At 35.3% G+C, this 17,688-nt stretch overlaps 1 protein-coding gene across 1 annotated transcript; it reads right to left on the reverse strand.

Annotated features, from left to right (window-relative positions):
* Nucleotides 1–5,683: 5,683 nt before the first annotated feature.
* On the reverse strand, nucleotides 5,684–16,503 carry LOC310729829 (polymeric immunoglobulin receptor-like). Its single transcript, XM_083548382.1, has 7 exons — nucleotides 16,165–16,503; nucleotides 13,099–13,399; nucleotides 12,596–12,681; nucleotides 12,404–12,474; nucleotides 12,193–12,264; nucleotides 10,695–10,737; nucleotides 5,684–6,368 (listed from the first exon to the last, which is right to left on the reverse strand). Exons 1-7 carry the CDS (start codon nucleotides 16,496–16,498, stop codon nucleotides 6,307–6,309), a joined length of 969 nt encoding a protein of 322 aa, XP_083404508.1. The 5' UTR covers nucleotides 16,499–16,503; the 3' UTR covers nucleotides 5,684–6,306.
* Nucleotides 16,504–17,688: the final 1,185 nt, after the last annotated feature.

A 17,688-nucleotide genomic window follows, 5' to 3' on the forward strand; every position in this document is an offset into this window, starting at 1 on the left:
TGATATACTTTGTCAAGTACCATTAAACACATTAATACCAATGCCATTAATGCAACTCACCAGCCAGAGATGAGAAGTAACAAAGTACAAATACTTAATTATTGTACATAAGTAGGTTTTTTTCTTGTATCACTACTTCATTGTTCATTTTTTGGACAACTTTTAACTTTCACTTATTAAATTTTTACACAAAAATCTGTACTTTCTACTTCTTACATTTTCAAACCAGACTCATTACTTTAGTTTGAATCTGTTTGGTGACATGATCAATATTTATTCTTCTTATTGGACACCGTTTTCGGCACATCAAACTTTTGTCACGTCATTGTGCAGCTTTTTCAATCCACTGTACCACATGGTGTATCATTTCCTGGCTCTCACACACCACAGACGGAGACTTGTTTTCGGTTTTATGGTTTATGAAGATAACAAAGAGCAGGGCAGTGGGCTACAAAAAAATAAACTGCCCTGCTTCTTGGTAACTTCGTAAACTTCTCTAACACATTACACTAACACACTGTGAAGAATGCAATAATTCAGATTATTTGTCTTCCATCTGGTCTTTTTTTCAATTTCTATACATTTGTTTGTTATTTCCAATTGAAATACTGACTGTAATATTAATAATAATAATAATAACAATAATTAATTAACAAAACTTTCCCAGGTTTTTTTCCCTGCACTTGTGTTCCGAGGGGTTTGTTCTTCATCTTCTAAAAATATTTTTTGTACTTGCTTCTTCTGAGATGGTTTTTTATTTGGAATCGAGTCTTCTTCTAAATAGGATTTGTATGTCTTTCACCTATGGGACATTTGACCTGCATTTGATGAAAGCAGCCCGTCCTTGTCTTCGCAGCAATGCGCACACGTTGCCCTGACAACAAGGCTCAAGCGTGGTCTCTTTATCGGTCAGAGTTTTGCTGCGGCTGCGAAATGGAGATAAAACACGTGTTGGTAATTTTATTTACTGACGTGTGTGAACTATCACAATTCAAACATAAGGACGTGACAAAACTACACCCCAATGCCACTCCCAAGTGGGGCAAAAGATAAGAAGCCTATGTTCCTCGTGTGAGATCGAGCGGTGGACTTGTCGAGTCATCAGATTTTTGCGGCGAGTGCCTATAACTATATAATGTCCTCACAATTTTATAATTAAAAAAAAATGTAAACAAACTTTACGCATATATTATCTCTTGTGCAAAATGCTTTACATATGTCAATCAGAAAACGCCGCTCCGTTACTGAATTGTGGTGCGCACATGAATGAGCTAATGGTTTTAGCATGCGATAGTCGGTTATGAAAGTAAAAACAAGTGTTCTCCTTTGTAAAATAGATTTTTAACAATAACTGAACCTTTAAAGACAAACCTGATGTGAGCCCAGCGATTGAGTGACTTGTATTTACTTATTTTTTAACCGATTTGTTCGCTTTAATTAAACTTAATTCTGAAAACAGAAATGTGAAAAAATAAACAACTACATTACCCACAATGCTAGCAGAAAATTCGACCAATCAGCTTCGCCACTGCCGTGAAACACCGCAAATGACGTAATCGAGGCGACTGTATTACTGATTCATTTACTTATGTGCATATATCTGTGAATTCTGTGGTCAAGAAAAAGAAACCATTTTGCATCTTTTTTTCCCATTGTATTTACTTAAGGATATTTTGGAAAGATATAGAATTCTATATTAATAAAAAAAAAATGGAAAGTGGGATAGAAATATGTATTTTTGAAGTGCTGTTTTGTGAACAACAATATATCATACCTTTTTTGTTTTATTAGGAAAATTCCATATTCATAAGAAAAAGTGGGCTCAATGTAGACCAAACTTTACCATTTTATTAATGACTTTATATTGTATGTAAATCTTATGGAAAAAACAAAAACCAAAAAAGCACTGAACAACATGTAATGCTGTAAAAGCTTTGAAATTTATGTAATGTATAATTTTTGTATTTTTTGTTTATTTACATTTTTTGTCTCTGTAAGTAAGTGTAAATTTGACATGAGTATGTAATACCTCTTGTTATTTTGGCATTTAATTAAAAAATAAATAAAAAAATATTATTTACTTATATGGATATTTCTCTTTAAACCTATTTGTATTCCTCCTGTCAGGGATCCACCAGCCACGCCTTCTCCTAACCCTCATATCCACCCTAGCAGCTCACCTGATTACTAATCATCATCACCTGGGTCACATCAGTCACCACCATATATAAACCCCAGTCGTTCACAGTCTCACCGTCCGTTCTACAGCTTAGGCCTACGAACATTGTGGACTCTCTCACCCTTTGTGTTTACATCACGCTTCATGTGTGTTGGACGTTTCTTTTGTTTTCTGTATTTCTTTTGTGTTTTTAGTTCTCTTTCATTTCTTGAGTGACTTAAGTAAACACGTTTCTTGTACATTCAACCTCCGGTTTCCTGCGAGTTCTTGTGCCTGACACCTCCTTGTATACTTTTAATTCGATTGTGTCATTCGATTGTGTCAATAGTGCAGGGTTTTTTTTCTTTCCCCCTGCGATGTTGTTAATTAAACAGTTTTGTACCTTTGTCTTTTTGTTTTATTTTGATATACTTATTTGCTTTAAGTCAAAGATTGTAAAGATGTGATTCACCTTGTAGCTTGTTGGTTTGGACTAAAATCCTCTATGGGAAAATGAATGGGGAAATTTGAAAAGATTTCAAATATCGGCAAGAGTGACTGTTTCATCCAATATTACAAAACATTTCCCACTATTACTACTTACACTGCAGCATAAGCAATCAACATTAAAAAATGCACTGTTTATATTAACAAAAATAAATAAATATTAAATGGCTATTTGGTGTCACCCAGATGAGGAAATGGTTCCCTCTGATTTCTGGGTTTTCTTAAGGTTTCTTCCTCATATAAAAATATATTTTGTTATTGTAATATCATTTGTTTGTTTCAAGGAGAGCATTATCCTCTAGTTGACCTGATGAAAGAAATAGAGAAGGGTTGTGTCTTTGACAGTATACCACTTGTTGCACCAGAGGAAGCATTAGGAAAGAAGCGAGGAAGTCAAATGGCACTCAGATGCTGACGACCCTTTCTTTCTTGACCTGATAAAATCATAATGTCACTTCGCGAGCCACATATCAACCTCAACTAAATAATAATTGTTCTTGCCTTTTTATGTTAAATGTCTTTAAAGCATCTACCAAGCATAGAGGGTTAAGGGCCTTGCTCAAGGGCCCAAGAGTGGCAGCTTGGCGATACCGGGGCTTGAACCCCCGACCTTCCGATCGGTAACCCAGCGCCTTAACCGCTGGAGCCACCACTCCCCCTTATTTCACAAATATTCAATTCAATTCAAATGAATAACCAGCTGAGTCATCTGCCAACAACAAGGCTTGAAGAAGTACATTTAAGGGCTAATCCATGGCTAAACATGCTGTAAATGATTTTAATGCATGATACAGAAGGCAAATAACCACATTTTAGACACAAAGCTTTTATATTTTCAATAATATCATGTAGTAAACCCTTAATATACCCAAATGATTTGTATTTATTTCCTGCTTAAGGAGGAATACAAATAGGTTTAAAGAGAAATATCCATATAAGTAAATAATATTTTTTTATTTATTTTTTAATTAAATGCCAAAATAACAAGAGGTATTACATACTCATGTCAAATTTACACTTACTTACAGAGACAAAAAATTTAAATAAACAAAAAATAAAAAAATTATACATTACATAAATTTCAAAGCTTTTACAGCATTACATGTTGTTCAGTGCTTTTTTGGTTTTTGTTTCTTCCATAAGATTTACATACAATATAAAGTCATTAATAAAATGGTAAAGTTTGGTCTACATTGAGCCCACTTTTTCTTATGAATATGGAATTTTCCTAATAAAACAAAAAAGGTATGATATATTGTTGTTCACAAAACAGCACTTCAAAAATACATATTTCTATCCCACTTTCCATTTTTTTTATTAATATAGAATTCTATATCTTTCCAAAATATCCTTAAGTAAATACAATGGGAAAAAAAGATGCAAAATGGTTTCTTTTTCTTGACCACAGAATTCACAGATATATGCATATAAGTAAATGAATCAGTAATACAGTCGCCTCGATTACGTCATTTGCGGTGTTTCACGGCAGTGGCGAAGCTGATTGGTCGAATTTTCTGCTAGCATTGTGGGTAATGTAGTTGTTTATTTTTTTCACATTTCTGTTTTCAGAATTAAGTTTAATTAAAGCGAACAAATCGGTTAAAAAATAAGTAAATACAAGTCACTCAATCGCTGGGCTCACATCAGGTTTGTCTTTAAAGGTTCAGTTATTGTTAAAAATCTATTTTACAAAGGAGAACACTTGTTTTTACTTTCATAACCGACTATCGCACGCTAAAACCATTAGCTCATTCATGTGCGCACCACAATTCAGTAACGGAGCGGCGTTTTCTGATTGACATATGTAAAGCATTTTGCACAAGAGATAATATATGCGTAAAGTTTGTTTACATTTTTTTTTTATTATAAAATTGTGAGGACATTATATAGTTATAGGCACTCGCCGCAAAAATCTGATGACTCGACAAGTCCACCGCTCGATCTCACACGAGGAACATAGGCTTCTTATCTTTTGCCCCACTTGGGAGTGGCATTGGGGTGTAGTTTTGTCACGTCCTTATGTTTGAATTGTGATAGTTCACACACGTCAGTAAATAAAATTACCAACACGTGTTTTATCTCCATTTCGCAGCCGCAGCAAAACTCTGACCGATAAAGAGACCACGCTTGAGCCTTGTTGTCAGGGCAACGTGTGCGCATTGCTGCGAAGACAAGGACGGGCTGCTTTCATCAAATGCAGGTCAAATGTCCCATAGGTGAAAGACATACAAATCCTATTTAGAAGAAGACTCGATTCCAAATAAAAAACCATCTCAGAAGAAGCAAGTACAAAAAATATTTTTAGAAGATGAAGAACAAACCCCTCGGAACACAAGTGCAGGGAAAAAAACCTGGGAAAGTTTTGTTAATTAATTATTGTTATTATTATTATTATTAATATTACAGTCAGTATTTCAATTGGAAATAACAAACAAATGTATAGAAATTGAAAAAAAGACCAGATGGAAGACAAATAATCTGAATTATTGCATTCTTCACAGTGTGTTAGTGTAATGTGTTAGAGAAGTTTACGAAGTTACCAAGAAGCAGGGCAGTTTATTTTTTTGTAGCCCACTGCCCTGCTCTTTGTTATCTTCATAAACCATAAAACCGAAAACAAGTCTCCGTCTGTGGTGTGTGAGAGCCAGGAAATGATACACCATGTGGTACAGTGGATTGAAAAAGCTGCACAATGACGTGACAAAAGTTTGATGTGCCGAAAACGGTGTCCAATAAGAAGAATAAATATTGATCATGTCACCAAACAGATTCAAACTAAAGTAATGAGTCTGGTTTGAAAATGTAAGAAGTAGAAAGTACAGATTTTTGTGTAAAAATTTAATAAGTGAAAGTTAAAAGTTGTCCAAAAAATGAACAATGAAGTAGTGATACAAGAAAAAAACCTACTTATGTACAATAATTAAGTATTTGTACTTTGTTACTTCTCATCTCTGGCTGGTGAGTTGCATTAATGGCATTGGTATTAATGTGTTTAATGGTACTTGACAAAGTATATCATTTATTTTTTTATTTACATATTTACTTTACATTTTTAACACAGAAAACATAAAAAAAGTACAAAGAACTTGTAGATATTGTAACATTAAAAAGAGCATAGACTACTGCTAGATTGCAGCAAAATTTCACCTATAGATACCAAACAATTGTGTAAGTTATCAGTTTTAAGCTATAGAAATATCACAAGCCCCTCTTGATGGCCAGGCGCACAAAAAAACCCAACAACAACAACAAAAAAATGCCGCAGGAATGAAGCTCAGTGCCTTTTTGCCCTGCACAATCGTGCAGAAAAATGAGTAATCACATGCAGTATTAAAGAACAACATGCTGTTTTCTTAAAGATGTTTTACACACTAAACACAGAAGCCATTGCATATAAGAGTAAAATAAAAACATTTTAAATTAGTTATGAAGCAGCAGTGCTTTGAAGGAAGGCCAGGTTTTTGTGCATCATAAAACATTCATCCTGTATTGAGTGTTTATATTCTGGTGAAGGAATTTGAAAACTCCACACATTATGGTGAACCTGATAACAGACAGCTGCACTGTACTGTACTACAAATTATTTGTGGGAATTAGACAGGAATGATTTATTACGATTTTTCATTTGAAGCAAATGGCATTCAGAAGGTGCAGTAACGTTCTTTAAGCCCAAAGCCGCATTTTTGTGTATGGTGGCCTCCGTCTGAAACAGAAAAAAGTTAGGAACTCACGTTACTTATGCATAAAGCACTGGCAGAAATCAAGCTTCAAATTTCCAGGGAGTAAAACATGCACAGCATTGTTCTCATTATCGGAAATTATTCAAGATTTATTCCCTGTATTATTTGAAATATTATCATTTTTATTTGAATATTGACTTAACAGGATTGTCTAGTTCACTAAGGAAATTCTTATTATAGCAGGAAAGTACACCACAAAGCAAGATGATATTAGACCATATTTCGTCTACACAATAGATTATAGTTTACAGCCCATACTTTTTTGTTCTGCATTTTTTGTGTATTTGATAAGATTGTGTATTGATGATTACAAGCATTGCATCATGGTCATGCATTATGGCATTTCATTCCAATATACAGTATACAAGTTAAAGACACTTGATCTAATTTGATTATTGTGCACGATGTTTGCAATAATATGAGAATTTTGATATAATAATAGTCATACAGTGTTTGAACTATGTAGGTGTACTAAGTAAAGTAATAACAAACTATTAAAAGAATAGCAGTAGAGCATGAAATAACATTTATACACAAACAAAGTGATAAGTTAAAGGAAACATGAAAGTAGCTCAAAGGACACTACAACAAATCTTATCCAAAAATTGTATTCAGTTACAAAACGCATTAAACCTCAAAATCCTTCCCAGTCATGTTAAATAAATGTGAGATTCTGTGATTATGAAGAAAATTTGCTTATAATATGGTTTAGAAATGTTTTTTGAATAGGATAAATGCAATCAGTCAGAATACCTGTCATAGGGAACATATAGAGCCAAATAACACCAAAGAATCCAAAACGTTCACATCCGTTCAACAGCATAACAGATATATAATATTAATTTTTCATGTTACGCTCTGGTTCTGTAGTTCTGCTCTGATTAATCTATGAAATATCATATCTGACTAATCTACTAACTGTTGCATGCAGAGTGAGATGCTATTGTAAATATTTATTTATTATGGTGAACATGTCTATTTTGATAAATGGGCCGGGGCACAAGATAAATACGGTGATCTGGAGCGGATAACACTAGAAGAGTACAGTGGAAGAGATGTTATGCTTCATCTGCATTATCATTGACAGCTTTAACTTTTTAAGGTGGCCATTCTGTAAGCAGGAAATAAATACAAATCATTTGGGTATATTAAGGGTTTACTACATGATATTATTGAAAATATAAAAGCTTTGTGTCTAAAATGTGGTTATTTGCCTTCTGTATCATGCATTAAAATCATTTACAGCATGTTTAGCCATGGATTAGCCCTTAAATGTACTTCTTCAAGCCTTGTTGTTGGCAGATGACTCAGCTGGTTATTCATTTGAATTGAATTGAATATTTGTGAAATAAGGGGGAGTGGTGGCTCCAGCGGTTAAGGCGCTGGGTTACCGATCGGAAGGTCGGGGGTTCAAGCCCCGGTATCGCCAAGCTGCCACTCTTGGGCCCTTGAGCAAGGCCCTTAACCCTCTATGCTCCAGGGGACCCTTACGAGAAAAATAAATCAAGGACCGTGACGTCGGAGCAACGTGGGCCGCCTTCCCGTGGGCTCACCACCTGCAGGAGGGACCGTAAGGGACTGGTGCTGAGAGGATTGGGCAGCGGTCGAAGGCGGGACACGGAGAAGTGTCTGGGGAACCTGCTTAGACTGCTGTCCCCGCGACCCGAATTACGGATAAGCGGGAGAAGATGAATGAATTTGTGTAGTACATTATTCATTGACATTATCTCAAAGGAAGTTATGAGAATGCCAAGGACATGCAAAATTGGCATGAAGGCTACTATTTACAATTTGGTCTCCTAAAAAGAATGATATATTTGCTATATCCTTTAGGCTTATGGTTTCTTTTTCCCAACATATTGAGATTTGTGCTCAAAGCTTCAACCATTCAATCAAAAAACAAAAATGTTTTTGTATGCTATAGCATTGCAGTTTCCATATACTGTAACTAAGAAGCCCAAACCTGTTTCAGTATGACAATGCCCCTGTGTACCTGTGCACAAACCAAGCTCTATGAACACACAGTTTTCTAAGACTGGACTGGAAGAACTTCAGTGTCCTTCATAGCGCCTTGAACTCAACTTATTTGAACACCTTTGGAGTAAACTAAAAAACCAACAAGGCCTTCTTGCTGGGCATCAGCTCCCATCCTTGTTAGTACCCACAGCCACATTTTAAAATCTATTGAAAAATCTTTACAGAACAGTGGAAGCTGTTGCAGTAGAAAAAGTGAGTCAGTGCAGTTATATTACTGCCCAAGGTTTTGAAATGCACTGCTCAACATGTTTGGCCATGTAATACTTTTGGCCCTGAAGTTAGTATATTTTCCATGTCTACATAATTATTCTAAAATTTTTTGAAATAGTACAAAGAAAAACTTACATAAGTATTTCTACATTATTTATGGTGTATCAGCTAGCTACAGTTTAACTTTAGTGTTTTAAGGTTTTATTTGAATTAAGAATGAAAGTAAGTTAAAGCATTACATAATGGAACAAAATCACAAGTATAATAAGAGAAGCAGTTAACAGTATTGGTAATAAATGTAGCAATCTTAAGTAAGTTGTTTTTTTAGCAACAATGCCAGGAAGAAACTAGCGAAATACTAACGTGTGAAAATAGGAACTAAAAACGTAAATATTTCAAAACAACCATGATCTATAATTCTATGAAGTCTATAACAGAAGTATGGAACCAAACTCAAAGTCTTGGAATAAAACGCAAGATTGAAATGAGCAGACTTGCTTAAATTGTGATTTACAATCTGCCTGTGATTTCATGTTCGAACTGGATGGCTGTTCTGTGAAACGCTACAGCTGATGCAACCCTTGCACAGTCAGAACCCACATATTAAGCAACAGCAAAGAAACATCGCCAAAGGATAAATATGCTAAACTCACATGAGGCTTAGAAACTAATCCACACTTTTGAACAATTCTCCACATTGCATTGCTTTAATATAAACAGCTGTCTGGCTGCACTTCAGCTTCTTAACTAAACTTCAGACGGTTTAAAATGCAGCAGTTCACAATATTACAAGCTTCGTTGGATGCCTATTAGCTCCACACTGACTAAAATGTCCTGCTTATGAAGTTTATATTTCTGAATGCTTTAGGTCTGGTGTATATTACTGATATGCTAAATGAGAATGGACTACCTGAAGACATTCAGCTAAGACAGACCTCTGATTTCCTCAACTTTGAGATATTACATTTTTTTTTTCTCACCAGCTTTACTGTAACTTGGCAATATTATATGGACAAAAGTTTTAGAACACATGACTTTACCAAGTATATTGGGTTCAAGGTTGGAGGCACACACTTGTATAGGATGTTCTTTTTTCTTGAACTAGGAGACCCAAACCTGTTCCACAAACAATGGATCTTGAGTGGCCTATTATAAAATTCTGACTTTAACCCTACTGAACAGTTTTTGAATGATCTGTAATGCTAACTGCACCTCAGGTCGCCTCACCCTACATCAGTACCAACATCTAGTAGAACATCTTCCCAGATGTATAAGTATATAAGTTGTGTTTGGACACAACTTCTTATTCATTTTTAACATTGTACATTTATACTGAAGATACTGATATAATGACAGAAAAAGTATGGAATTATATAGCCAACATAAATGTGTTAAATAACCCAGAATATGCTGTGTTTTTTTTGTTAGAACAGAGGACCAGAGGACAGTTTTTCACTGATCTGATGTCTATTCCTTGTGTTTCTTGCTCTGAGGATGTCTCTTCTGCTTGTTGTTCTTCTGAAGTTATAATTTCTTTGCTGCAATTCGACCACGAATGCCTGCCTCACACAGTCTCCTCTAAACATTGGATGTTGAAATTTGTCTGGCAGTTAAACGCTAAAAAGCATTTGTGGGCGGTCCTCATGAAAGCCTTTTTCATCATAGCTTTTGATGGTTTTGGAGACTGCATTTCGGGATACATTTAAAGTTCTCGAGATGTTTGGATTGACTGACCTTTATTTTTTAAAGTAATGAACTTTACTTAACTGCATGTTTCTTGCCATAATATGGCTTTGTATAGTAGTTGACAAGTACTAATATAGCTATTGACTCTGTACTTACCCTTTCCTTTGCACAAAACGACTGATGGTCACATTTAAAAGGCATAAAATATCACAAATAATCTCTTAAAAAATCACACCTGTGAATTGAAAATCATTGCAGGTGACTACCTTATGAATCTGGTGAGAGAATGCCATGATTCCATAAGTGCAAGCCTTCAGTATTAATGTACAATGTTCAAAGATTATACAAATACATACCTTTCTTTGAAAATTCATTGCCTTCAGAGCTTCTCCCTTCAACCTTGCATGAGTTAGACAAACACATTAGCTAAAATTGTGCATACATCCTGTCACACCATAACACTGATTAATCATTATTCTCTACTTAAAAGCATATAAATAGTCCAAAAACTGTATTATATTTAAATAAAATTGTATCAATAATTTATCTAATTGTATGAAATTCACATTTGTATGTTTAGATTGCTAGATTGCCAATACTGATTCTTTTTTTTTTTTCTTTCTTTCTTTTTTTCTTTCTTTCTTTCTTTCTTTCTTTCTTTCTTTCTTTCTTTCTTTCTTTCTTTCTTTCTTTCTTTCTTTCTTTCTTTCTTTCTTTCTTTCTTTCTTTCATTAACTTGTGATGTATATTTCGGGTTGTACAGGAGTGTAGCTGTTGCTTGGAAGAAATTTCTTTAGACACCGTTTTTCTTGCAAACCAGGTTTATTCACAGAAGGTTCAGCATCTTGATACGAGCATCCAGGATTTGCTCGGAGGGGTTCAGAGCCAAACGAACCGTTCTCCCGATCTAACGTCCTGCCTCATCTATATATATCTGAGCCGTTGCTATTGACCGCATCTCAAAACATGCAAGATGTAAGTGAGCTCATTTTTCCAGAATGTTTAACATATGGAACATCACCACATATGGACAGTTGCTATTGTCCGCATCTCAAAACATGAAGGATGTAAGTGAGCTCATTTCTCCAGAATGTTTAGCATACGGAACATCCCCACATATAGACACGCAAACATGTCTCGTTGTACAGTCAGCTCGTGGAGGATTTCAGAACTTGCACGTACACCCTTCAACATAAACATTTGGCCCAGACTCTGCTATAAACTCTATGGTCTTTCAACATCACCTTGTAGGGAAAAGATCTGGCCTGCATTCCCACAATACAGAATAAAGTCGAATAAAGGTACTACATATTTTCAGATAGTACATATTTCAGATACTACACTTGAAAATACAATTTACTTCAATTCAAATACTATATAATGCAATTACAATTTCACATATATATATATATATATATATATATATATATATATATATATATATATATATATATATATATATATATATATATATATATATATACACAGTATATATATGAAATTGTAATTGCATTATATAGTATTTGAAATATAAACTTAACTGTATGTATGACATACATTCTATAGCATAAATGTGTATTTTCAAGTTAATGTGTAATACAATATAAGCACTTACCAAACTCATATGATCATTATTCATAACTCTGTTGTGTATAAATAGCATATAAAAACTATAAATGTTGTCTAAACTCTACTCTCGTTTTTGTTCTGGTGAATAATATGATGATTTAAGCATTGACATAATCTTACTCAGCAGGACCAAATGATCATGATTCAAAACTTCTCCAAACTAAATAAAACAATAAAGCAGAGGTCATTTTCTAATGTCCAACATGTTTGGTTGTAATGTATTACCTCTAGTGTTACAGGACTGGACATAGTTTCATATTCCTGGGCTTCAGACTGTTCATTTTCATGTTGATTTGTCTTAAAAAAGAAACAGTATTATTAATGTATCATAGTTTAATGAATGAATAAAAAATATCTGTCACTGATTATATGTATTATGTTTATGTACTAATTATTTATCTTTTTGCCCAAGAACAGAAATTGTTGCTACCCTTACTTGCTGTTTTGGTTTTTTCATGCTTATGTATGTATTTTCAGACCTCTTGCGCAATGGGAATGTTTCACATTCTAAAGAAAAAAAGGATGTTATACAATTTCATATAAAAATCATTATTTGTAATCTTGATATTGTTATCTCTGTACAAGCAATCATGTACAATAAAATGGAAAAATGTAGTAAATTACATACGTTTTTTCTTTTGCCAGATCGCAATCACAGCTATACAAGCTAATGCAAACAGCAATCCCAAAACTACCAGCCATGCCAATGACCTGCTGTGGGAAAAGAAGAGAAATATATTCAGGTTCAAGTCAAGTTTATATCTATATTCAATATTTATTTCAATGTACATTGTCTTAAAGCAGCTTTACAGAATTTAAGAATTAAAGTAAATGATGTGTATTTATCCCTGATGAGCAGCCTTTGGCAAGCGTGACAAGGAAAAACCCCCGTAGATGCTATGAGGAAGAAACCTTGAGAGGAACCAGACTTAAAAGGGGAACTCATCCTCATATTTAAACTATGAAACATTCAATGGAAATAATGAAACACTTTGAGTTCATATACAGTACAGTAAAATCACACCTTAAAATAATTTGGTAATTTAAACCAAGAACATCTTTTATTTTTCCAATAACATACAGTAAATAATAATTCAAATCCTTCAGGGTTTTATAGAAGAAGAATTGTACCTCTCCCAACTGTTTGCAGGAGTCTTCACAGTGATGTGAACAGGCATCTGATTGTCTCCTCCTGAGCACCAGTACCATCCTGTATGGTCCATCGTCAGCTTGCTCATTGTCACACTAAAACCTCCAGCCATACTTCTGAGCTGAACCAGAGCACCGCTCATGTTTCCAATAGTGCTCACACATGTACCACCAAGCTTACACCATTCCTTTTGATTCATCATTTGATGATGGCAGAATATCACCACATGGCCGCCCTCATATCCAGTTACCATCTGATTATCCACATACAGCACAGGAGTAGCTGAGAGGAAAAATCAGATTAATCAGATTGATCAGTTTTTTTTTTTTTTTTTTTTAATTATTTACTTGCCTCAGCCAAAGTTTTATTTCTGGCGCAGGATACCACAGATGCTGTTTTTTCTTGTTTGGTATTGATTTTTTATTCTTCAAGCACCATTACTTAACATTTAAGCAGGAGATTTTATCCTTTTTTTTATTGCTTTATATTTAGTAGGCTACTCTTTGTACCGATTGGGCAGGCAGAGGGACCCAGCTGGGAAATATGTGCTGCAAGTTAGAGCAATAAAGGATGAAAATGGAAATGTGTTGACTAGTGAGGAGAGTGTGGTGAGAAGATGAAGGGAGTATTTTAAACAGCTGATGAACGAGGAAAATGAGAGCGAGAGAAGGTTGGATGGTGTGGAGATGGTGAAGCAAGAAGTTGAAAGGTTTAGTAAAGGATAAGTGAGAGCAGTGATTAAGAGGATGAAGAGTGGAAAGTTGGTAGGGCCCGATGACATACCAGTAGAAGCATGGAGATGTTTAGGAGAGAGTTTTTAACAAGATTGTTTAACTGGATTCTGGAAGGTGAGAGGATGCCTGATGAATGAAGAAGAAATGTTCTGGTACCGGTCCTTAAGCATAAAGGAGATGTGCAGACCTGCAGTAACTACAGGGGAATTAAGTTGATCAGTCACACTATTAAGTTATGGGAAAGAATAGTGGAAGCCAGGCAGAGGGAAGAGGTGACCATCTGTGAGCAACAGTATGGTTTCATGCCGAGGAAGAGCACCACAGATGCAATATTTGCTTTGTTGATGTTGATGGAGAAGTACAGTACAGACCAAAAGTTTGGACACACCTGCTCATTCAAAGAGTTTTCTTTTTTTTCATGACTATGAAAATTGTAGATTCACACTGAAGGCATCAAAACTATGAATTAACACATGTGGAATTATATACATAGCAAAAAAGTGAGCTGAAAATATGTCATATTGTAGGTTCTTCAAAGTAGGCATCAAGAGAATGCCAAGAGTGTGCAAATCAGTAATCTAAGCAAAAGGTGGCTACGTTGAAGAACCTACAATATGACATATTTTCAGTTGTTTCACACTTTTTTGTTATGTATATAATTCCACATGTGTTAATTCATAGTTTTGATGCCTTCAGTGTGACTCTACAATTTTTATAGTCATGAAAATAAAGAAAACTCTTTGAATGAGAAGGTGTGTCCAAACCTTTGGTCTGTACTGTATAGAGAAGGTCAGAAGGAGTTGCATTTTGTGTTTGTGGATTTAGAGAAAGTGTATTACAGGGTGTCGAGAGAGGAGTTGTGGTATTGTATGACGAAATCAGGTGTGTCAGAGAAGAATGTGAGGGTGGTGCAGGACATGTATGAGGATAACTGTGACAGCAGTGAAGTGTGCAGTAGGAAAGACAGACTGGTTCAAGGTGGAGGTTGGACTGCATCAAGGATCAGCTCTGAGCCCTTTCCTGTTTGCAGTGATGATGAACAGGTTGATAGACAAGGTAAGACAGGAGTCTCCATTCACTATGATGTTTGCGGATGATATTGTGATTTGTGGTGAGAGTAGGGAGCAGGTTGAGAAGAGCCTGGAGAGGTGGAGGTATGCGCTGGAGAGAAGGGGAATAAAGGCAGTAGTAAGACAAAGTACATGTGTGTAAATGAGAGGGGGGGAAGTGGAGTGGTGCGGTTGCATGAAGAAGAGGTGGAAAAGGCGGAGGAGTTCAGGTACCTGGTGGAGAAGTGAAGAAAAGAGTGCAGGCAGGATGGAGTGGGTGGAGAAGAGTGACTGGAGTGATTTGTGATAGAAGAGTATCTGCAAGAGTGAAAAGGGAAAGTTTATAGGACTGTGGTAAAACCTGAGATGTTGTATGGATTAGAGACAGTGGCATTGAGTAAAAGACAGGAGGTGGAGCTGGAGGTAGCAGAGCTGAAGATGTTAAGGTTTTCGTTGGGAGTGACAAGGATGGAAAGGGTTAAAAATTAGTTTACTAAATAATCATTTATTTAATAAACTTTTAGCATTTCTGTCAGCATTACCCATGACCCTCTGCCTTCGTTGCTATGGAGATGGAGCCAGACAAAGTCAGTCATGCTGAGTGACACGAAAAAAGCGAGAAATGTGTGTCCATGAACACGAATCAATAGATTAAACTTTATCACTTAATGCGGTTCCACAATTAGGTGTCCATATAAACTTTCTTTCGGCTTCTCCCCTTAGGGGTCGCCACAGCGGATCATCCGCAAGTTTGATTTGGCACATGTTTTTACGCTGGATGCCCTTCCTAACCCAACCCTCCCCATTTATCTGGGCTTGGGACCGGCACTTAGGCTTGTGCAACCCTAATGGCTGGGGTTGTTTCTCTGACCGGGGATCGAACCCGGGCCGCAGCGGTAAGAGCGCCGCATCCTAACCACTAGACCACCAGGGAACCTACAGTTAGGTGTCCATATACCTTTGGCAAACCTAACTGCTTACCATATCAACCTAGTCAGTTTCCAGGTTACTACAAAACAACAACAACTGGAAACATTAAGCTGCTAGTGAATTAGTTACAGATTTGCCCTTTCCTGTATTAAAATATAGACTCTTCACTTAACCCAAATAACGTACAAACCTAGGATCAGTTCTTGTCCTGTCATCATCACAGGTTTGTTATTATACATTTAAATTTCTCTATTACATTTTTAGCCACCTCAATTGTAAAAATGCCCCAAGTTCATACTTGGGAAACACAAAGCATGCCGCATAGTAATCTTACCTTTTGTAACTTTTAGCTGAAACATTTTGTTTACATCATTTCCAAAGATTTCAACAGAGCACCAGTAATGATCTGTATCAGTAGATGTGACATTCTTCATAGTCACAGTAAGTATATGCTGGGCTTGGTCATCTGAGAGGGTGGTTCTCTGGTTGATTTTCTGAACATCTTTGCAGAAAGTCCATGTATTTCCAACACACAGGTACTTTTTATTATCAATAAATTTTGCACCATATAAACAAGGAATGATGATAGACTTTCCCTCTTTTACAGACACATTATCCACTGTGATGACAGGCTGAGTAACTGCAGGAGAAAGAATGAACAAGAACATTGTATTAAATCTAAAGAGTAGAAATAATAAACTGAATACATATTTTAAAGATTTTTTCTGATGATATTCATGTAAACAGTAGTTTAAGTGATTTCATGCATTGCTTTCCCTGACCCCAAAACTAATACAACAAATAAGCTTTGCTTTAGATATCCAGAGATATTGAAATTGATTACAGTGGTGTTTAGGTATTTGTCTTATTATTTTGCCTCAGTATACCACAACAATGGTTTGGAAAAGAAGCAATCAAAAATACAATTTTTTGCGTTCAATGCATTCAAAAATGTACTTCCATTTAAAAATGTCAGTAATTTTTTTTATAGAACTTCCATTTTACAGGTTTAAAAATAATTAACAAAATAACATAATTAAAAATATGTGGATTAGTTTTGATACTTGGATGAGGTCACTTGATGCATTCAGTCTGGAATCTATCATTTAAACCATCAACTTAGTCGAGGTTAGGTGACTACCTGGCCATTAAAAACATTTTATTTTTTTGAAGTCCTTGGAAGTAATAAATGGCTGTAATATTCCTAAACAGTTAACGCAATATTTTGGTTGAACCAACTGAATTAAATCTATACTGTAGTACCGTCTTGACTGCTGTCTTACAAATCCATTGTGTTGCCAAAATGACAGAAATTGTGTAAAATATTTATGGACTTGACTGTAAATGTTGTTTGGGAATGATGGATCATTTTGACACCTATGATCTTCCTCATGCTCTCAGCATCTGCCTGTTATAACCAATAATCGCTCAAATATTTTACATTAGAAGCCTTATATGTATGTGAAATAATATTTCCTTATATTCTGTTCCACTCAACCTGTAAAAAGGCTTTCATAAATATTTACCCCATTTGAACTTTTCCACATTTCGTAGTACGATGAAATAGACTCAACTGTGATTCTATGCTATGAATCTTCCAAAATAAAAAAATTCCAAAATATTGAAGACTGTGAGTGTATGGGTTGGTGGTAGGTATGAAGAATTACATGACTGCATAATTGTTCATATGTATAATTAATGTATTCATGGATGGTCCAGTTCTGGGAAAATGTGAAAAGGTTTTGGTTAAAAAAACACCACAAAAATTTATCCATTACATGGAGCACCATTCAATTTATTAATTTCAAAAATTCAACAATGAAAGAATATGGCACAACTGTGTGGAGACTGCTATCGA

This window comes from Silurus aristotelis (genome assembly GCF_946808225.1).
Source record: "Silurus aristotelis genome assembly, chromosome: 1".
NCBI classification, from domain to species: Eukaryota; Metazoa; Chordata; class Actinopteri; order Siluriformes; family Siluridae; genus Silurus; species Silurus aristotelis.

Coding starts and splice junctions, on each gene's coding strand:
- LOC310729829 (XM_083548382.1), bottom strand. CDS start 16,498: ATGTTCTTGTTCATTCTTTCTCCTGCAGTTACTCAGCCTGTCATCACA. Junction 13,400..16,164: donor TCAGCTAAAAGTTACAAAAG/GTAAGATTACTA, acceptor TTTTCCTCTCAG/CTACTCCTGTGCTGTATGTG. Junction 12,475..12,595: donor GATCTGGCAAAAGAAAAAAC/GTATGTAATTTA, acceptor TTTTTTCTTTAG/AATGTGAAACATTCCCATTG.